The sequence below is a fragment of the Equus quagga genome, chromosome 6, assembly GCF_021613505.1.
Source record: "Equus quagga isolate Etosha38 chromosome 6, UCLA_HA_Equagga_1.0, whole genome shotgun sequence".
In the NCBI taxonomy this organism is placed as follows: Eukaryota; Metazoa; Chordata; class Mammalia; order Perissodactyla; family Equidae; genus Equus; species Equus quagga.
The window spans coordinates 117,263,903-117,286,595 of record NC_060272.1 but is presented as its reverse complement, the minus strand read 5'-3'; the positions used below and the strand labels follow the sequence as shown (position 1 = coordinate 117,286,595).

Genomic DNA, 22,693 nt, shown 5'->3' with positions numbered 1-22,693 from the left:
AAAGATGTTGTTGCCGCCCTTAGTGACACGATACTTGAGCATTCTTGAGCTGGGTGTGTTGTGTTCTTCTGTAACAGATTTCCTGGGATGTAGGAAGGGTAGATTTTATCATCTGGAAGTCACAGGCTCTGCAGTTCCCTCCCACTCACCCCGAGCTTGGGGAAGACCCTGGTGATAGGCGTCTCCTTCTTCTCCCCTTCCTCATCTGTGTTTTGTTTTTTTCTCTAACTTCACGTAAAATCACTTTGACTCAAGGTGATTTTGCATTATAATATTTGGGGGGTAGGGGCACATGGATCTTAAAAATCGAAGGGAAGAAGATCGCATTCTATAAAAAACCGTTTGTCTCCTGACAGATTCTCTGGAGCCCTTTGGACCTCACTGATACCAAGTTTAAGTAGATCTCTTTTCTCAAACCAACGTCATCACAAGCCCCAAGCCAGAGAGCCATTTTGGATTAGACTGTAGGTTGTGCCAAGCAGCCCTCTAAAGAGCAGAGGAACTAGCAGCCCTTAACTGTTATTAGAACACTGTGTTGATGAGTAAGGCTTGGTCAAGTCACTTAACCTTTCTTCCTTGATTTTCTGTTATGTAGACTGGAAATGATAATATCTGCCTTTGATCTCATAGCGATGCTTCAATCCATTAAAGTCATTAAAGCACTGTAAGTAAGGTATAAGGCACTAGAGACAAGGCGTCTTCATTATTATCGGTACTGTTATTTTATTACAGTGCCATATACAAAGGGGGGCTTTTTATAAATGCTAAATAGTTAAATCTCAGAATGAGCTCTCTAGACTCAGTAGTTGGCGGGGAAGATTAAGAGGTCAGGTGACTTGTCTCCCCTTTCTTCCTTCCTGACTCTGTTAGTTTGAGGAGCAAAAAGGAAAACAAAACCAAGAACACAGAATTGAAAAAGAAAATTGAGGCAAATGGGAGGTGTCTGCGGTCTACCTCCTCCTCTTCTCCTAGGAGCTGCTCTTGGTGTTGAGCCCCCTAAAGTGTCAACTCTGTTGGTACCTGTCCTGATGCTCAGCTCCCCTTTCTGTGGAAGGTGTGTTCAGGAGTTCTAAAGTGGGTTGTGGACTTTGATTCATCCCCAGTTACAACTTTCATTTTCTTCCTTTTTTTTGAAATACTATTTTTCTAAGAAAGAGAAAAAAGGTTGAGGGTAGAGTGGGTAAAGATCTTTGAATGTCTTTGGCTAGTGTTCAGAGGCATTGTACAAGATGATTATGTTTCCTACATCAGCCCCCTCTGGTGTTTTGTCTTTAATACTTCCTCTCTCACGCCTCATGTAATATTCCAGAAGGAGACACACTTCCACATGGCCTTGGATGGCACCAACTTGATGTCCATGAGAAAATAGAAGGTCAACTGTCACCTCCCAGAGTGAAGAGTTTGCTTCCTGGAGTACAGGTTCTTTTGATGTCACAGGTGTCCCTTTTCTAAAAGAACCTACCTTTTGTCTTAACTTTCTGGAACTAATGAGGGTGACTATATTGATTCTTCTTGGTGAAGAGATTTGGCCACTTTCTATGTTCACTCTTATTAAATTTTGATATTCTAAGTACCATGATATATTTTACTTTCACTACCTTATTTCTGGACGGGTTATTCTTTTGTATCATCCCACATGCACCTTGGTGGCATGCCCAGATTGGTCACCTAGAAAGTACTTGTTCTCCAGACACAATGCTTTGTAAGTAGATGAAGCTCAAGAGAGTTGAGTGTCATGGTCTGAAACTTAAGATACTTCTGTTCATCAGAAATACTATGTAAGGAAGCCTACAGAAGTAATTACAAGTACTGAAGAATTAAGAAGCCCTAAAATGAATATGGACTGGTCAAAACATTAACTCATCATTTATTATTTGGTTTTCTAACTTTTCTTCAATAACTAGAATCCTAAAGTTACAAGTGTGTTGCTTTTAAATATGAGTAGAATGGTATGTTTTGCCAGCTCTCCGCTGCCCCCGCAGTATTAGGGTCTAACAATGGATTTTCTGGTATTGATTTGTTTGTGTGGAAAGTCTTAGATGAGATCATAGGTTTGTATTTAAAGAATCCCTATTTTTTTCAGGGGGAAGAATACAATTACATGAAATTGCGATTGTTGTAGAAAATCAGGGACAGATGGTTGCTATAGGTATAATATTAGTTTTTCAGAATCATGAGTAAAACAAGTGAAATTACCTCTTAAATTGCAGCTAGCTATTGCTACTTAAAAACCTAAAGTATTTTTTCCTTCCTTTTCTTTTTATCCCCACATGTGAAAATTCTTAAGTGTGGATGAGGGCTAACAAAACTTTTTTGTTCAATGTTACCCACTTTTCTTTGAAGAGATGCTGCAGCACCCATTATTTTTTGCCCCTGGTTTCTGTCCCACTCCCCAGATGTCATAAATTTCATTTCTATTAGAGACCAAACCAATAATTTGCCATGCCACCTTCTCCTTTGTGGTTAGATACACCTCCTGGGGAGTTCACAAATGACTTAGAGGGACTATCGTGATTTTTATATATCTTCTGAGTGGTCAAACTGGGTAATCCTTGGAGATGCCCTAGAACCAGTGGGGCTGGGGGAGTGGCTGGGCATAAAGCAGGTAGCTCTGGGGTTGTCAGGGATCCCCTAGTATTCATATTCCTATAATTGATAGTCAGGGTTGGTTTTGTCCTGGGTTGGACTGTTTCTCAACTTTTTTTCTGCTATCAGGGCTTAAGGAGCCTTGTGAGAAATTTTGTCCTAATCCTCACCCTCACCTCCCCCACCCCCCATTAAATCCTAAAGAGTAAGAGTTTCTCGGGTAGGGTTGAGCTTTGGAAGCCCATAAACTATTGTAATATCTAAAAATTTTTTACCCTACTGCGAATGCTTGATTTAGAACCAGAACTTGGATGTACAGTTTATTGCAGCTTTATTGAGAAAGGATTGACATAGTGTAGTTCCTCTTTATTCGCGGTTTAGCGTTTGGCGGTTTCACTTACCCGCAGTCAACCATGATCTGAAAATATTAAATGGAAAATTCCAGAAACCAACAATTCATAAGTTTTAAATTGCACACTATTCTGAGTAGCGTGCTGGAATCTCACTGCTTCCCGCTCGGGATGTGAATCATCCCTTTGTCCAGCATATCCACGCTGTACACACTATCCGCCTGTTACTCACTTAGTAGCCATGTTGGTTATCAGGTCGACTGTCACAGCATTGCAGAGTTGTGTTCAAATAACCCTTGTTTTACTTCATAATGGCGCCAAAGCGCAAGAGTTGTGATGATGGTAATTTGGCTATGCCAAACAGAAGCCGTAAAGTGCTTCCTTTAAGTGAAAAGGTGAAAGTTCTCAACTTAAGGAAAGAAAAAAAATTGTATGCTGAGCTTGCTAAGGTCTATGGTCACTTTTATTATAGTATCGTAATAATTGTCCTTTTTTATTATTTGTTGTTGTTAATCTCTTACTGTGCCTAATTTATAAATTAAACTTTTATCATAGGCATGTGTATGTGTAGGATAAAACAGGATATGTAGGGTCCAGTACTGTCCGCTTTAGGCATCCGCTAGGGGTCTTGGACCATATTTCTCGTGGATAAGGGGGACGACCGTATAACATGTAAGTTTAAGGTGTACAGTGGGATGATTTGATACATATATATATAGAGAGAGAGGTGAATACCACAATAAGGTTAGTTAACACCTCCATCACCTCATATAATTACCTTTTCTTTTGAGGAGGATGTACTAATTATTCAACTTGGCCATTCTAGCTAATAGTGAGTGCATTTTCTGAGATTCAGTGGTGAGTACAGCTATGGTACTTGGGTAATTACCTTGCAGAGGTTGCACCAAATTTGTCTTTTCCACCTTCGTTTTACAATGAAGATGAGCACTTGGTGAGGTGCCTAGGTAGGCTTTGTTGGGACACTCACCTGTCCTCCCTTCCCCCATGGAAATAGCATTACAGATTTTTCTTCTTTTCGGGGGCCTGCCCAGTGGCGCAGAGGTTAAGTGCGCACGTTCTGCTTCCGCGGCCCGGGTGTCACCGGTTTGGATCCTGGGTGCAGACATGGCACTGCTTGTCAAGCCATGCTGTGGTAGGCGTCCCACATAGAAGGTAGAGGAAGATGGGCACGGATGTTAGCTCAGGGCCAATCTTCCTCAAAAAAAAAATATTTTTTTTAAATTTTGAAAAAAGTAACACGTTCCAATTGCAAATAAAATTCAGAAACTACTTAGCTCATAAGAGTTTCTATCTCCAAAAATTGAACTGTTCTATGATATTTATGTACTTTCAGCTTTAAATGTGATTATGGAATGCTTTCACAGATTTAAAATATGTAACATTGAAACTGAATTATGTATCAATAGCATGGTTAAGAATGCTTGTTCTGTTGATGATTTGTCTTTAAGCTGTGTTTATTATGCCTTTTTTCTCCCTATGTTTTGTGAGGGACATTAACCTGATTCATGTTGATACTGGTCATTCCTTTTCAGTATGAAATGCTACATTCTATCAAAATGATCAGAGTAAAAAAAAATATAGGAAAAAATCTGTTTGGTGGTTTTTCTGTTCCTGAAGTCTCAAAAGTAACTATACTTCTCCATTAAAGTCCTTTCTAACATTTATACAGAAAACATACTGCCCCTGAATAATAAAAGCTTCAGGTGTGCTCCTTGATGTCTCCTCTCTGAAAAAAAAAAAAAAAACTTTTTGTAACAAACTATGAAATAATATTAAAGGCAGTTAGCTAAATAAGTCTCAATTCTAACTGCTAAGATTTTTGCATGAAAATCACATCTTCCTTACTATTGAAGTGTAAGATTATAGCCAGCTGTTGCAGGGTAACCTGTAATGCATTTCTCTGCATTGCTTTTGGTGTGAGCTGAAAGCTATTATTATAAAGTTAAGTCTTACAACCCACTTTAGCTGATATAGTTTCCGGGAATTTATCATTTGTAAAATCAGAACAAATTTCCTCAGGAATCTATGTTTGTACCCAAAACATACACTTTGACCCAGTAATACTTTTCCTCTTCCCATACAAATGAAAGATGAGTTAAACAGTAATTTTAAAAAGGTTTATTTAATTGTTAATCTGTGAGTGTAGGTACAACCAATAGATTCTTCAAAGATTTTGGCTGTAACAGTAAGATGGATTGATATATTGTGCCTTAATACATATTAAATTAGCAGATTTCACATACTGGGCGATTAGAAATTCTATTTATTCTCAGGTGGGAATACTAACTTGAAAAATTTGCATGCATTTTGTTTAAAATAATGGCAGAATAATGGTCCCCCCATCCATGCCCAACTCTTAAGAACTTGTAAATGTTAACTTATACAATAAAAGAGACTTTGCAGACATGGTTAAAGTTAAATACCTTGAGATGGGGAGAGCATCCTGGATTATCCAGGTGGACTCAATCTTTTTGGGGTTTTTTGAGATTCTTTTATTTTTATCTTTTTTTAATTGTGGTAAGATTGGTTTATAACATTATATAAATTTCAGGTGTACATCATTATATATTTCGATTTCTGTGTAGGTTACATCATGTTGGCCACCCAAAGATTAATTATATGGTGGACCCAGTCTAATCACATGGATCATTCAAGGAACTTTTCCCAGCTGTGGTCAGAGAGAGACATGACTGTGGAATAATAGTCAGAGAGATACAACATTGCTTGCTTTGAAGATGGAGCAAGGGGTCTCTCTGAGCCAAGGAATAGGAGCAGTCTATCGAAGCTCCCCCAGGGCCTCCTGAGAGGAATGCACCCCTGCCAGCACTTGGTTTTAGCCCCCTGAGAGCTGTGTTGGACTTCTGACCATCAGAACTCTGAGATAATAAATTTTTGTTGTTTTAAGTCACTGACATAGTGGGAATTTTCATGGCCACCATGGAAAATTAATACTCTTTGCTCTGTGTTTGTAATTTGTTGAATAAAATGATTACTGAAATCTAAAAACTATGAAGGAACAAAAGCTATTTGATAATATGTAAAATACTTAATAATTTATAAGACTTCCTTGTCTATGCATTAGTACAATTCATTTTGCTCTGAAATAACAGAATGAATTCAGTTTGGCTTTGCACCTTTTTTTTTTTCCTTCTAGTGCTGTCATTGTACCAGCTGGCCCTGGTGGTCTGGTGGTTGAGATTGGGTGCTCTCATTGCTGCACCCGGCTTCGTTTCCTGGTCAGGGAACCACACCTCCCGTCTGTTGGTTGTCATACTGTGGCAGCTGCGTGTTGCTGTGATGCTGACAGCTATGCCACCAGTATTTCAAATAACAACAAGGTCACCCATGGTGGATAGCTTTCAGTGGAGTTTCCAGACTACACAGTATTGGCATGAAAACCCTATAAAGAGCAGAGAGCATTGTCTGATAGAGCGCTGGAAGGTGAGAGGATGGCACAAAAAGACCAGGCAGGGTCCTGCTCTGCTGTACACTGGATCACTAAGAATCAGAATTGACTGGACGGCACTAACGACAAACCATTGTTCCAGGAACATATAGGAGGCATTCAATAAATACTGAAAAAAATGAGTAAAGTGACATGGTCAAAATTTGGCATTAGTCATTGTTAACAATAGAGTTTTGAGAAAAGAACTTGAAGAAAACTAGAAACATAACTGCTTGTGTCAGGTCTGAAGAAGTGTCTCCAAGCTTTTGACAAACATCTCACATTTCTGTCTGTCCTGTTTGGCAGTTGTCAAGGAACTGCTCAAAGGCTTGTTGGACTCAAACCCCAGGGTGTAACTGAGTTCATTTCTGTCTGGATAAGCTGGACACTAGTAGTAGCCAAAAAGCAATGGTGATGGGGAGTCTTAATCTTTCATATAATGTTTTCCTGTTTAATTAGTTGCAAAGTGACCAGCTTCCAGACATTATATCAAGAGATTTAAAATCACTGTAAACATATATAATAAAACAAGTAAACCTTTTTTAAGCTGCTTCTCTACTTTCAGTGGCTAGTTAGTTGAGACATTCAATCAGAAGTATTTATTGAATCTGTGTGTACTAGGCACTGGGAATATAGGTGCAAAGAGCTCTGCCATCGTAGTGCTCATCAACCCTTAAGGAAGATGGAAATTGCATAATTACAGGAGCTGAGAAGAAGTATAGGGTGCTGTAGGAGTGGATAAGAACCTACTCTAGTCCAGGTATAGAAACCATCTCTGAAGGTTCGGGAAGGAGAAAGGGAAAGGGCGTAAAAGCAATGGTGGAATGGCTGGAGCACAGAGAAAATACAGGATCATGGAGGGTCAAAAGATAAAGCTTGTTCGGTTGACAGAGGTCGCATCTTGTAGAGTCCTCTTAAAGGATTTTGGAAAGATCAGCTGTAATTTGGAGAATGGATTGGATGGGAGAAAAAGGGAATGCAGGAGAAGCTGAGGCCAGAGGCTATTTCAACTGTCAAAACATGGTAGCCTGTTCTAGGGGGGTAGCCATGGGTTGGAGAGTAGCTGGATCCAGAGATGATTTGGGAGATAGACTAGAAGCTATTTGGAGATTGCATATGGCTTGTCAGAGGGGCGGGAAGAGCTTGTTGGAGAAAGAAAATAATCCTGCATTAACAAGACACCTTCTTATCCACATAGAAGAGAGAGAAAGAACTCAATTTATTATTGAGCGGGCATTAACAGATTTACATGCATGTAAGATAACACAAAAGTGACTTCAAAGTTGGGACAAAATCTCACAGTTTATACATCACAGCAGAACAAAGTACATTAATGGCTCATCTCCTTGAGAGACAAAAGGCCGCCCTGTGTGACAGTCTTCTCTACATCTCCTGAGAGACACTTGAGCTAATCTTAGAGGTTTGTTTTTACATATTGAGGTGGTTTGGCTTGTGACCTTGGAGGTATCTACACTGTGAAAACTGGAGAGTGGGCTTTTAATTTATCTCTGTCCCAAAGGACTGCGATTCACTCTATCTCTAAGGAAATAGTCTTAAGGGAGAGAGAGGATAAAATGGTCTTTCTGGCCTTTATAAATGAAGAAAATTATTTTCCGCATCCTCACTGCCCATGTACTGAAGTGGGCAATACTGGAGGGGGAGCAAATTTGGAGGAGTGATCAATATTTGTGGAGATGCCAAGTTTGAAGTTCCTCTTAGATGTTCCTCTGGAGACGACAGGTATGGACAGTTGAATGTATTTGTGGGGTAGAAGAGCAGTCTAGGCTCAAAGGAGGGATTTGATGGCCATCGATGGTCAGTTGGTGACTGAAGCCTGGGAGTAGATTGGGTTGCCTAGGGAGATGGGAGGTGAGGTGAAGGAGGAGGAAGGAAGTCATGTTTTTTGTTGTATAATCTTGGAGTTAATATAAGTAGATTACTCCAAATGGTTAGTACTGAAGATAGAATCATCGCATCTTCATTGTTTGATTAGTTTTCCTAGGTAATGTAGCTGAAGATTTAGGTCGCACGCTCTTGTAAGCTAGACTGCTGCTTTGTGTACATTGTACGTTCTCTTCAGCCTCCTAGGGCTCCTCTTGACTCCTTTTCCTGTGCCCCACGTATGTTCTCTACCCCCTCCTTTTGGGTCAGTGCGTCCTCTCATGCTGTCTTGGTCTCTGTTTTTGAACTTTTGCTTATTTGCAAATATTTTCAGTTGTTTCCACATGTAACTTTTAGATGTTTATTCCCCTTCATAGACTTAGGTATCCTATTACTGGTTTATTTATTTGGTCTAGAATGTGCCAGGATTTGAGGCCACAGCACAGATGCCTTGCCCTCCCATGAGGATGGGCGAGATGCAGAGAATGGCTTTGTGTGGATGGAAGTGGAGGTGAGGGGAGAAGTATCTTCTTGGGAAGAAATACATGACTGTGGGGCCCAAGTGTTTCTTGAGTCAATCTTAGTGAAGCAGTTGCTGCACGGGATAAAAGGGTTGGCTTTTTGTATCCATAATTGAAGGCAAATTGGAAAAAGAAATGTAGGGAAAAGATACCTTCTCATTCATATTTGCAAAAATATTTTGATGTAGACTAACGTAGAGACTATCTTTGCGCCTTATTTTATGGGTCAGCTCAGTTCGCAAGTTTGTTGAGTTGGGGGCAACTTTCCTGAATCATCTGTTGCTGAATCCTGCACTAGTTGGAAAAGGGGCGATTCCTGATTTAGAGACACTTTTGCCACCGGGGGTTTGGCAAATAGAAAAACAGGCAGAGATGACATATGAGGAATTTAAAAATGTGGACTAAGAGAACAGTTTAGTGGATACCAGGGGAAAGGTGGGGTGGGGGGTGGGCACAAAGGGTGAAGTGGTGCACCTACAACACGAATGACTAACATTAATGTACAACTGAAATTTCACAAGATTGTAACCTATCATTAACTCAATTAAAAAAAAAAGAAAAACAGGCAGAGATGGCATTCAGGGACATCTTTTCATTTTATGAAGCGGAGTGACTGTGGACTGAAATTTAAGCACAAACAAGAGTGGGCAGTGATGTCTTGGACAAAGATTTTACCAACCGGCAGTGTGAAATATTTGGTAGACTAACTGTTTAAATGGGTTTATCTTAGATAGGTTTTCTGTTGTGAGTGTCGGTTAATAATTTATCCTTCCCGAGAGGCAGAAGAAGCAATCACACACTGTACGCCGGCACTTCGGGACCTGTCGCTTTGCTGGAGCTCATCTTGGCTGGAGCAGTACGCCTTGTTGGTTGTGACAAAAGGACCAAGTGTCTGCACTTTGACAAATGGAGGCTTGAGAGAACTAAATAAGGCAGGGACGTTTGGAGTGATTCACTTCAAGTGATATCTAAAGTAATGGATCACTGTAACCATCTGCTCCGCATCAAGAAGAACATAACTATATATATATATATTTCTAAAAGTTTATTTTGAGGAAGGGTGGAGTTCTGACTGGAGGAGAAGGTGGTGCTGGGAAAACAGATGATTTTTTAAGGAATATTTATGAAGCTTCAGAGAAGGGGCAAACTGGGCTTGCTGATGGATACCTGGGGTATGTTTTTATTGTCTAGCAAAGAATATTGGATGCAGCTGTACATGCAAGACTTACCCTTTGGCCGTGCGAATGTTAATGTCAAAAACCTCAGTCCATTACCCCTTTCCATACAATTCGTTTTGATGCAGTGGTGAGCACAACTCCATCGCAGATTTAAGCCCTCTTTCTGTGTGTTTTATGTCCCTGTTTAGTCACTGAATCATATTGTAGTGTTGGCATGATAAGTTTTGTAATTTGTTTTCCTGTGTGAAGAGTGCTTTTCTTCTACCAAATGCTCACTTCTGCGTACTTTTTTTCGTTAGGCATTATGTCGTTATAAAGATTTACAGTTATTTAATAATGATTTATTGTAGTAATTTATTCTGCCAGCTGTGGCACATTTTCAGTGGAATTTGTAAATCAAATTTATACCGAAATTTACCAGGACGTACATTTCAGGATTTAATAAAACATACTCTAAAATCTTTTTGAAGTGGGTAGTTTTGGGCTAACACGTTTGGGATTAAGCTTTATCTTAACAAGCTTCCTTAATGTTCCAACTCTGCTGTAGCTGTCCCACAACCACTGAAAGAGGAGTCGGTGAGATCTGTGAAAATAAAATACACGACTTCAGGTCATCGACTTTGCTTCCAGACCATTATTAGTGTCATGTTATATTTGACCTGGGATGTTCAAATGATAGTAACGGACGTGGAAACATCCCGACATTAGGCTCTATACATTTCCGTACATTTAATCACTGTTCAAGTGTGCATACGGATTCATAACAGAGTGTGGACCTGGAAGCTTATGCTCATTCTGAAGGCTTAAGTGTCACATTTTCTCTCCCTTTTTCGAAGCTCACCGGCCACTAACCATGTGGAATACATTTAGCGCTGGTGGGGCTGCCAGCTCACACTCCTCTTGCGATTTCTTTGTTATGGTACAAATACAGCAAGTTACTATATTTTCTTTTCTTTCTCTTTTTAAAAAAGGCTGTTGAGATTTTGTTTGTTTACTTGACGGTATGTATTTGTTTAGAGAAGGATAGAATTTGGAAAAGAAGGAAAGTGCACAGATTCCTTTATAACTTGTAAAGTTTTTTTTTTAATCTGGCAATTTGAGAGGCTGTCTTTGAAATGCATGATTGCCAAGTTGCTTGTAAAAAAGACTTGTTCTCTAAGACTGCATGAGAGTTTGAGTTCTAAGATGAAACTACTAATTCACCGCTTCAGTCAGCTGGTTATTTTGTCTCCAGCAGCATGAAGCATCTCATTTGACTTACTACGGCCCCCTCAAACACATTGACTTCATTGATCCGTTGTTTTAATATTGTGGAGACACAGTCTTAATGTGCCTTGAAGCTGAAGTTTCAGGTGATACTTAATTGTATTGAAAGCAGTAGACTTGGCACTCTCTAAGATGGGAATGCAAGCGCTTGAAAGTATTGCAGCCTCTAATTTTTCATAGTAGTTTTTATTTGCTTGTCTAGTTCAGGCACTAAACAGAATGGAACAAGGCAAAAAGAGCCAAAACAACTTGCCATCTGAAATGGAATTCCTCCTCATTTAAGCTAAGGTTTTTTTAGCTAAATTTTTTTTGCCATATAATGTGACAAGGTGGACAGTTTATCTGATCTCTTATTTCTTAAAAGATAGAAATTTTTTTTTTTTTAAAGATTTTATTTTTTCCTTTTTCTCCCCAAAGCCCCCTGGTACATAGTTGTGTATTCTTCGTTGTGGGTTCTTCTAGTTGTGGCATGTGGGACGCTGCCTCAGCGTGGTCTGATGAGCAGTGCCATGTCCGCGCCCAGGATTTGAACTAACGAAACACTGGGCCGCCTGCAGCGGAGCGCGCGAACTTAACCACTCGGCCACGGGGCCAGCCCCAAAAGACAGAATTTTTTTAAAACATTCTTAGAAATATCACACAGTTAATTTTGTCTGCAGAGAGGAATTCAAGTCACAGGACATTAAAGATGGATCTTTTAAAGATCTCAGTAGAATGAAAATAATTAAAAAATAAATTCATTAAAAACATATACAGGGCCTGGCCCAGTGGCGTAGTGGTTAGGTTTGTGCGCTCCACTTCAGCAGCCTGGGATTCGCTGATTTGGATTCTGGGCATGGACTTAAGCACCGCTTATCAAGCCATGCTGTGGCAGGCATCCCACGTATACGGTGGAGGAAGATGGGCATGGATGTTAGCTCAGGGCAGTCTTCCTTAGCAAAAAGAAGAGGATTGGCAGTGGATAAGTCAGGGCTAATCTTCCTCCAAAAAAAAAATACACATACATATATTAAAAAAATATATATGTATACACACATGTAGTATCGTGCTTGGGAGTTCATCTTGATTGAGTTAATATTTCTAGAAAATCTGTTAACTTTTTATATGATTTACTTGTACGCTTTGTAGACAAAAGACTCCATAGTATTCAATATTTATTTATTTTTATTTTGAGAAAATAAATCTGCAGTGCAAGAAAAACTGGGAGATAGGGAGACTTCTTGAAGGGGAACAGAGGTGGACTTTTCTTGAAGATTTCATTGCCGATCTCCTAGAGGTGGTGCCACGTTTTCCTTGAAGGCATTTAGACTTGTGTACTGAAGAGATCATGGAGAAAGATTGAGCTCTTTATTTTACATCTTTCACCTGGTACTCCAGTGGTCACAGTATACTACTTATCTTTACCAAGTTTAAATGCAAAAGAAAAGAATATTTTGTAAGTAAGTTCACAGTTCTGGATTTAGTTTTGACCTTATGAGTGTTTGAAGTTTTTTCTTTGGGGCTTACCTGAAAACCTTTTTAAATGAAACCAAATTGGAACCTAAAAAAGGCATACTTCAGGGATGACAAATATGTTCCACCTTGGGCTGAATTTTGACTGACTGGTGGTGAATGCTTTGAGAGGGTGAGGTGGGTGGGGAGAAAAAAAAGTTCTGTGCTCAATTAGCAATGCCTGCCTTAGCTGCTGAGGGAACTCTCAATGGAATCATGACCTGAATTTTTCTCCTTAGCGTAGAAACTCATGAAAGTTATGCATGCAAACTCATGCAATCCTTCACTTATTCATCATGTGTTCATACATCCAACCAATTTTCTTAAACACTCCTGAAAGCAAGGCAGTGGGCCAAACTTGGTAAGAATACAGAGGTGGAACAGGCATGAATTTGCTTTCAAGCCTTGATGGGTGGGGGAGGCAATTGTTCATTAACAAAAATGTGAAAGCTGATGGGCAGCAGTTTTGGAGAGACCGTTTTATGGTCCAGTTTAGAGAGATTGAGTTCTAAGCAAGAAGGGAATTCAGGTGCAGAAATCTAGCAGAATCTAGAACTTGTTTGGGAGAGAACTTGTATTAGCTGATTGGGTATGCCAGGCATTCTGGAAGGATGCCCATCCCATCTGACATGGATAGATGATGCCTTGCCAAATGGATAGTCCATGTATATATTTCTATAGTGCAAGGCAAATATAGTAGGTGCTCTAAGGGAAATGGTATAATCAGCCTAGTGAGGAGTGGTGAAGCCATGTGCTGTTCTATTGGATGACATGCCAGGCAGGAATACATGGTAGAGAATTGAGGATAGAGCATAATTTCAGTATTTAGACATTTATTAACTTCAGAGAATACTTTTTAGGTAGAAATATTTTAACTCTATAATACTTTCATCAATACCATGTCTGTGTAAAATATCAATTTATATCTAATGCATACAATTCAGTGTTAATTTTAGGATATCCTTCCTCCACCATTTTTTCCTAACCGGAAATCTTTACATTATCTTTGACTCCTTCTTTTCCCTGAAAGCTAAAATTCGTGTAAGCATCAGTTCCTGTAGATCCTTTAAAAAACAAAACCAAACCACTCTAAATCGTTTGTTTTTCACTATCACCTGCTTTGGGTCCTCGTGTCCTGTGATGGGCTGTGCATTTTCTGTTAGTGTCTACTGTGGTGTCAAGTATTTAGATGCTTGTGGTATAGACTGATACAAAACTGACAGACTTCTTTCCTCTCGGAGCTTACATCTAGGGGAAAGTTTGAACACAATACAAATCCCCTAATTGAATGCTTCTCCCTCAGATCTCTCTCTTTTCTGATACATCTTTTTTTTTTTTTTAAAGATTTTATTTTTCTCCCCAAAGCTCCCCGGTACATAGTGGTATATTCTTCGTTGTGGGTCCTTCTAGTTGTGGCATGTGGGATGCTGCCTCAGCGTGGCTTGATGAGTGGTACCATGTCCGCGCCCAGGATTCGAACCAAGGAAACACTGGGCCGCCTGCATCGGAGGGCGTGAACTTAACCACTTGGCCAGGGGGCGGCCTCTCTGATACATCTTGCACACTGTTCCCAGACAAAACACAGCTGCCGTTATTTAACTTTTCTGTTCAGAAACTGAAAGTCTAAATTTCGAGGTCTCTACAGTTTGCTGTGTATTCTCTTTCTAATCTCATCTCCTACTAACATCCTTAGTCTACCTAAGGAACGATACTTTCGTACGCTTATTTTTATTCATGCCCCTCCAATCATTTGGAATGTTGGCCTTGTCTTTTGATATTCTCCTTACCCCAAGAAGCTCAGTCATATCCCTCTTTTGACCAAATTACTTAAGCTCCTGGAAGCTTAATTGTAGCTAATGATGCACATACTGACTTGTGGCGCTTCTGTTTAGTAAGACAAGGCAGTTACTTTTGTCTTTTATTTTTTATCTATTTATTTTTTTGAGGAAGATTAGCCCTGAGCTAACATCTGCCGCCAATCCTCGTCTTTTTGCTGAGGAAGACTGGCCCTGAGTGAACATCTGTGCCCATCTTCCTCTATTTTATGTGTGGGGCACCTACCACAGCATGGCTTGCCAAGCGGTGCCATGTCCGTACCCGGGATCCGAACTGGCAAACCCTGGGCTGCCGAAGCGGAACGTGCGCACTTAACTGCTGTGCCACCGGGCTGGCCCCTGTGTCTTTTATTTAACTCTTGTGCTTACGTATAATCTCTTCAACTACACTGTAAGTCAGGTGAAAGCAAAGGACCTTGTCTTAAATATAACACCTTGCAAATATGAGCACAGTTGAGACCCAGGAAAAACAGTGCTTTTGAGCGTCCTGAAGAGATGCCACAGAACCTCCAAGCTTACATATTGAACTTCTAAGACAGTCATTCCCCCCGCATTTTGCTTGGAACCTGAAAACTCTAAAACTCTAAATTTTTTTGTTTCAATAATTGCTATTACATAAATATTGTAAGAAGTGAGAAAAGAGTACAGAAGTATATATGGAGAAAAGAGATTTCCCATCCCTCCTCAGAGATAATTTCTATTTACCAGATTCTTAAAGATATTTCCAGAAATAGCTTAGTCCAAATACAGATGTATTTATTACCTTCCTCCCTAGTTGTTTTCTTTCCTTTTTTGGACATAAATGGTAGTACACTGTGTTTGTTGTTTTGTATCTTGCCTCTTCCTCATGATTTATTTGAACATGTTCCTTATCAATACTTACAGCTTTATTTCATTCTTCTTAATAATTGCTTAATATTCCTTTGGAAAGGCTCATAGTACAATAAAACAGCAAATTCTAAAAGTGGGAAAAAGGCAGATATTAGAGATGCAATTACAACTAACTACAAAAGGGTAAAATGGTAGATTTTTAAATGTAAAAATAGAGCATTCCCAAAGATTTGTTTTCCCTGTAGGAGCAATCAGAGCCGCCCCATACCCCCCACAAGCCCTTAGAAGTCCTAAGTATATTACTACATGTTAATTTGATGTTCAAAATGAAACATTTTAGTATCAACAAAGATATGTCCTGTTTTAAAAACATAGGGGGAATATGCAACACCTAGGAAGATTCTTGTCTAAAATGGTAGAAACCAGGGGAGGCAAAGCAGAATATTGGGATGAGCACATATTTTGAAACCAGACCAACTTGGTCTTGGATCCCCACTTTGACACTTAATACAAGACCTTGGCCAAGTGACTTGACTTTCTGAGCTTCAGTTCCTTACTGGTAAAATGAGAGTAATAATACCTATCTCATGTGACTTGTGAAGAACAAATGAAAAAATATTTTATGGTTTCCACAGTCCCTGGCACACAAAAGGTACTCAATAAATAAAAAGTAACATCCTCCAGACTCTGGATGCTGAGATCTTACTGCAGTTGTAACTTTTATAAAACTTATCACAATGCCTTGTACATAGTAGGTACTCCAGACTTTCCACTGATTTGTAACGGTTAAGTGTTTGGCTTGGTTTTCTTCTTACACTTCATCAAAATCTTCACATCTCTAGAAAGAGGTAAAAAGACACATACGTAATCACGTGTACCGTGTGAAGATGCCCATCTTAGCCAAATGTCAGAATCTCAACCAGTGATGTGGTTGGAAATGTTTAACAATTGGTTTATGGGGTGGGGAGCTCTAATTTGTAGTATTTGCTGATTGCTGTGGTGTAAATATTCTCATCATGGCTGATTTCAAGTTACCAATGTGAAGTCAGCTGGCTTGTAAAATTCCTGAAAGTTGAACAGTTGGTTCTCATGAGTCAATGGAACAGCCCTTGTACACTACTGGATTTTCAGCCTTCTGGACTGCTGCTTTGAACTCTGATGTAAAAGCAGCTTGGGAAACTTAAGCCTCAAAAGACAGTCCAGGCTCTGCCACTGGCTCATTTTTTGACTTTGCCTTAGTTTCTCTGTTTGTATAGTAAAGCAATAGGAGTAAATCAACTTTCTAAAGTTTTTTGGTACAGCCTTACAATTCTGCATAGGTGTCTCAGGGTATGGATGCCAAGGGGTCCATGTTTCGTGCTTCTTACTGTGTATATTCAGTATGAATTTTTTTTTTAAAGATTTTATTTTTCCTTTTTTTCCCCAAAGCCCCCAGTACATAGTTGTGTATTTTTAGTTGTGGGTCCTTCTAGTTGTGCTCTGTGGGACGCCGCCTCAGCATGGCTTAATGAGCGGTGCCATGTCTGCGCCCAGGATTTGAACTGGCGAAACCCTGGGCCGCCGAAGTAGAGCACAGGAACTTAACTACTTGGCCATGGGGCCGGCCCCTGAATTCTTTCTAAAGTCTTCACTGGGCCAGCCCCAGTGGCCTAGTGGTTAAGTTTGGGCGCTCCACTTTGACAATCCATGTTTGGTTCTGGGCGTGGATCTGCACTACTCATCTCTCAGTGGTGTGGTGGTGGCTTATATACAAAAAGAGGAAGATTGGCAGGGGATGTGAGCTCAGGGCAAATCTTCCTCACCAAAAAAAAAAAAAAAAGAGAGAGAGACTCCTCTCCAAAAAAAAAAAAAGTCTTTGCTGGTTAGAAACAAATACACTTGAGAACCACTATTACTGAAATAGCTGTCACAAAGCCCATGTCTGCAGAGGTGCTGAGCCAGTGACAGGTAATAGTTTACTCACTGTTTATATATATTACTAACAATATAGGGTTTAGGAAAATGCAAAGGGCACATGATACTTTTCATTGTTATTTTTGTCAAAGGTAGACATAATAGAAAACATTTTTGGTACTTGACATTTTATTTAAATCTGACTTTGATTTATGTGTGAAGGAATTCTCCATATATGTAAGCCAGGTTAATGAGGGGTGCCTTACAGTCAAGGGTCACAAACTCAAGTGGCTACAGTGGCCCAGCAAGTAATGGAATTGAGGGAAAAGGTGGGCTGTAAACAAGGGGGAGTGGTGGAGGCCGTGCCCAGCTGAGAGAGCATGCTGAGAAGAGGGGCTTCTGCTCCATTGCAGAAGAAACACAGTTTCTGTGGCCATGTCTTTAGTTCCCTGACACTCCACCCTTTTCCTCTTCCTGTCCCATCCCCAGCAGCTAGAAATCCATAGTTTAATTTAAAATTCCTTCATCTTTTTTTTTTTACACACTGGCCAATAATTAAACACACTTACACTCAGGTACAGAGCCAAGCAAAGCAATGTGGCCTGTGGTCTTCTAGTTTGAAACCTCTCTTGACACACATATACGTAGGCAGCAATTAATATTTACTGAGCGCTCATGTGCTAGGCACTCAGCGAAACCTTTTGCATTAATCAAAATATTTAAGCTTCACAACAATTGGGTGAAACTAGTATTATTTCTTTTTTATAGATAAGGAATTTTGGCACTTGGACTAGGTAACTTGCTGAGGCCATGTAAAAGGCTCCGCAGGTCTTCAAACCCCAGTAATCTGACTGCAGAACTTTGATGCTTAACCGCTGGGCAAAGCTGAGTCCCTGGATCTCTGTGTCCTACATATGCCATAAGCACACACACAAAACATGAATAGCCGGATACAAAGGGTGGGTAGAGACTGTTGTCTGGTCTGAGCACATTTGTGCGCGATGATACAGTTTGCGTGTATGCGTACTTGATGTGATAAAGCCCTGGAAGACGATCTGCTTTCACACCTTATAAGATTTTTCTGATAAAGCTCAGTGAGGCCACTGTAACACGTTCACAGGGAGTTTATATTTCTCTTAGTCACAAACGAGACATCCTGAGCTGTGGGGCCACCATGGTCTCTGTCCAGGGGCAAAAGTTCCTTCTCTTCTCGTTGCCATATTTAAGCCCCACCCATGGAAATGCTCCAAGTCCTGAGTGATGATCACTTCCTCTGGGCAAGGGTATGAAGAATAAAAGTAAATCCAGCAGGAGGAGTAAATCCCCAAAGACAGAGATAAGTACTTGAGGTCAGAGACTGCATCTTTTATAGTTTGTCTACATACCAAGCTCATTAATATGAATAATCGTCTTAGTTGGAGTGGTGGTTGTAGCAAAAGGAATACCAGAAACTAGTCTTGTCGTACATTTTTACATCAACTCTTTCATTATTCCTAGGACTCGGGGAGACCTCTTTGAGAAGTGATGTGAAATCAGCTTTCTCCTATGTTTCTCCTTTATTTCCCCCTCTTTTTCCTACCTACCTAATATATTTTTCAACCTTAAAATCTCCAGCCTATCGAGGTAAAACTTAAGAGACTCCAGAAAGAAAAACAAAAACGGTGTGCAAAAATCTATATATTTATCCATTTAGGTTTTTCCCCCCGGAGATCTTGGAACACGATTAGACGCTGTGAACCTCTTCATGGTTTATTCACTTGGTGTGCAATGGGAGAGAAAAAAGAGCCAGTTTCTCTGGCAGTATTCTTCTCAACACTCTGTACCCATCATGTGAGTGGAAAGAACCCAAAACTTTCTTTTTCAGAACCCTATCTCAGCCCCTGGCTCCTGGAGGAAACCAGTGTGGTTCAGATGTGGGATGGGGAGAGTGGTTTGCGTTGGCATTGGCCTTGCGGGTGCTTTGGGGCTGGAGCTCGCTCAGCTGTGGGTTACAGATGCTTGCTCTCCAGTATTAATGTGGCCAACATGTGAAACCATGGCACCCACAATACTACACAAAGGTCCACGCCTCTGATAGTTTGGGAAATAACTCCCAGCTGAAGAAATTTCTTTTTGAAGGGCTGGAATAAATTTTTGAACAGAAGGTCCTTTTTCAGAGGGCTGGACCAGGAAAGAGATGCCTGAGGATGTTGGACTGGGTATCAGCTTCTCTATCATAGGGTGTCTACTGTCTTGGGAGTTTTACCTGAAAATAGAAGTAAAAAATGCTACTCTAAACCTGAGATTCATAAATGCCAGGTTCCACACTGTGCATGTAGAAGAAAGCTTGTACACTCAAGCCATCGTGTAGTTTCTTTGGAAATGTCAAGCATGAACCTTGGTGGTAGTTGTCATCTGGGCTGATTCAGGGTATGTTCGAAATGTTTCCACCAATTCTTATTTCTCTGAGCTGTCTCCAAGGTTGGTAGGACCAGAGAAAACTATACAGAAGAGAAAGAAAATGAACATGGGGTTGGATGGTGTTTTCTAAGTTCAATAACCAAGACTCTTTGCAGGGCACAGAAATTTTTATCCCTTCTCGCAGTTGAGGCCTGTGCTTCCTTTGAACTGTACACTTGAGAGAGCTGGGATATTTCCATCCCCCATTCAGTTAGCATGCTAGTTTTCTCATTCAGGTACAATTTCCAGTGAAATAGTAGCTTATAAGTATTCAGAAGTTAGTTTATTGACTCTTATTGCACTTCTGAGCACCTAATAAATAATTTATTAGTCTGATGGATATGTGGCTACCTAACTATGGGGCATGAAATATGCACTGTTTTTCTAATACACTGTAGGGAGACCTGTTTATAAAGTATTTAGTATTGGTTTTATAATGCACCGTTGACAACAGGAGACCACGAAGCTCAAAGATCAATCTCATTTTGGCCCACAGTATTAATGCTGCTTTATAAAGCTCTATGACAGGTCACTTAGACAGTGGTCCTCACAGAAAGGACTCCGTTAGGAAGGCAGACGATAGTGGCTGCCAGCACAGCGGATGGATGTCTTTGTCCAAGTCCCTGAGGTAACTGTTTGGTGGTTGCTGATGTTGGCCAGGTGATGGAACTCATCATTTCCCTGTTCTCTAGAGGGATTCTGGACTGAGAGTGCCCAGGCCCACTAATGCAGCTCTCACTAATTGTGCAGAGGGTTGGTGTAACTTTGGACCACAATTGCAGTTCTGGAGATGCGGATCATCACAGTAACGAGTGGAGCTCGGCTCGCTTCAGCCTCGTCTCATGTTTGTTAATGAAGTGACATTCTTCCACATCTCCCACTTCGTCATTCACATCTCATATGTGACGTAGCATAAAGTCTTTTGATTTTTGTTTGCTTTGGGGAATTTCGTTAGCCAGGAATAAATTCATAGACATTTAGAAAACCCTATGTAGTAAACAGTTAGATTTGGGGGGCATCTAAATAAAGATTGAGTAATTTCATCCAGCAATCAATTCTCAGTGTTTTCTTTATCAGAAGTGTATGCTATAGGAATGCCTTATAAGGCGGTGATTTACAAAGTTCCGTTGCCTGTTAGGTTGTATGCTTTGGAGCAAGGCATGTTTGAGTTTTACATTAAGAACTTGCTGGTTCTCAGTATTCTACTTCCCATAGTGGGGAACCTGAGCTACACTTTCTTGAGCCCAGTCAGCTTGCCTGTAATTTCTGAGAATGTTTTGGGATCCAAGGCTGAGTCCTTTCTGCTATTTGCCATTTCTTTTATTCATTTCTCATTGATTGAGAGTTTCATGTTACCCTCTCCAATTGGACCAAACCCTCTCTCCTCTCCCCTAGTCTCTGATTTCATCCTGTCATGTCTCTCTTAGCAAATGACTCCTCTTCTCTGAGATGGTCATTCCTTCTGCAGAGCTGTCATTTATTGAGCATTTACTATGTGTTAACTCTCTGTTAGGCCCTGGATTACCACAGACAGATAAACTCTGTCCTTTCAACAAGGGGACGTCTTAGTGGGGGAGATGGGTAGTAAATTGGCTTTTTGACATGAGCACTTTCATATATATATTTTTTTAGCCACAGAATTTTTTTTATATATCTTACTTTGGTTTCTGAGAAAAAATTTTCTCTTCGCCCTTCAGGGGTCCCCTTTTCATTTGTGCTCTTCATCACATTCTCTCCTGGGACCCTTTTATATCATTTTCCCTTTGGCTTAGATCTTCAATATCCTTTTCTCCGCTGGCTTCGTCCCCTTTGCCTATGGGACTCTTTTTTTCCCAGTAGTGAGAAACAAGCCATCAACACACTAACACAACTTCTACCAGGGCCCTGCAAACTTTTCAGACCGCTTTTCTCTTACTTGCTTGCTTTGCACAGTTTTTCCAAAGAATGTTTTATCTTTTCTGCCTCCTTGTCTTCATAATTTGCTTACTTCTTAACTCCTTTACAATCTGGGTTCGATAACTTCTTTATCTATTTGTCCACTAAGACATCTCTCTTAGGACACAACATATAGTTGTAAAATATTGCAACCACAAATATATATATGAGGAGTGGTATAATGAACACCCATTTACCAAGCTTTAGAACTAATACCGTACAAATACATCTGAAGCTCTGGGTTACCACCTTAGTTATATTGCAGCCACTGTCATCCCCTCTACCCAGTACCTGCCCCCCATCACCAAGCATTCTTCTGATTTTGCTATTTATCATTCCCAGGCATTTTGTTTTGTTCTTACTGTATTTACTATTACTGCTATACTTGGTTTTACTATACTGTAAATATAGCATTGGCTTTTAGAGCATTTAAAACTCTGACCATCTTACCTCTGTAAATCTCACTTCTCTTGCCATTCAGAACTTTGGACAGTCAGGATGCCCCTGTTAATACTGCTCCTTCTGTCTTCTCCCCCATTAACCATGGGTATCCTCCAAGATGCAGCCATGGCCACCTTCTTTTACCGCTTATGTTACTTCTCTGTAGATGGATGGCTCCCAGATCTGGTAACTCCAGTATCCATCTGTTTTCTGAACATTTCTAGTTGCCTAGTCACTGACATGATTGGCCGTTTTCCCAAACTGAGCTCACTATATATTCCCACAAATGAGTTCATCCCCATTTCTGTTGATAGTGCTGCCATTTTCCCATGCTCGGAATATCTGCGCTTTAGTGTCATCTTGAACTCTTCTCATTTGTCACCCGCATCTTACCAGTCATTCTTCTCCCCTGGATTTTATCTCTACATTGTATCTTGCTCATTTTTCCCCTGGCCCTATTGCCTGTAGTCATTTTAGCCAGGTTATTACAATAGCTTCCTAATTGGTGTATTTGCATCTGTCCCTTCACACTTCAGTCTGTCTGTCATGCTGTTGCCAGATAAATCTTCTTAGAGGCCAG

The 22,693-nt window shown here is 40.3% G+C and overlaps 1 protein-coding gene across 10 annotated transcripts in view; it reads left to right on the top strand.

The window, feature by feature from the left end:
* Positions 1–22,693, top strand: part of BNC2 (basonuclin 2) — a 423,941-nt gene that overhangs the window by 97,364 nt on the left and 303,884 nt on the right. For 8 of the 10 annotated variants that reach the window (XM_046664178.1, XM_046664175.1, XM_046664185.1 and 5 more), the window contains exon 1: positions 18,997–19,128. The exons of the other annotated variants lie outside the window; for them this stretch is intronic. In XM_046664178.1, coding sequence (XP_046520134.1) covers positions 19,066–19,128 — 63 coding nt within the window. In that variant the 5' untranslated portion in view covers positions 18,997–19,065. Of the gene's footprint in view, positions 1–18,996; positions 19,129–22,693 lie in introns of those variants that run through there. 10 annotated transcript variants of the gene reach the window in all.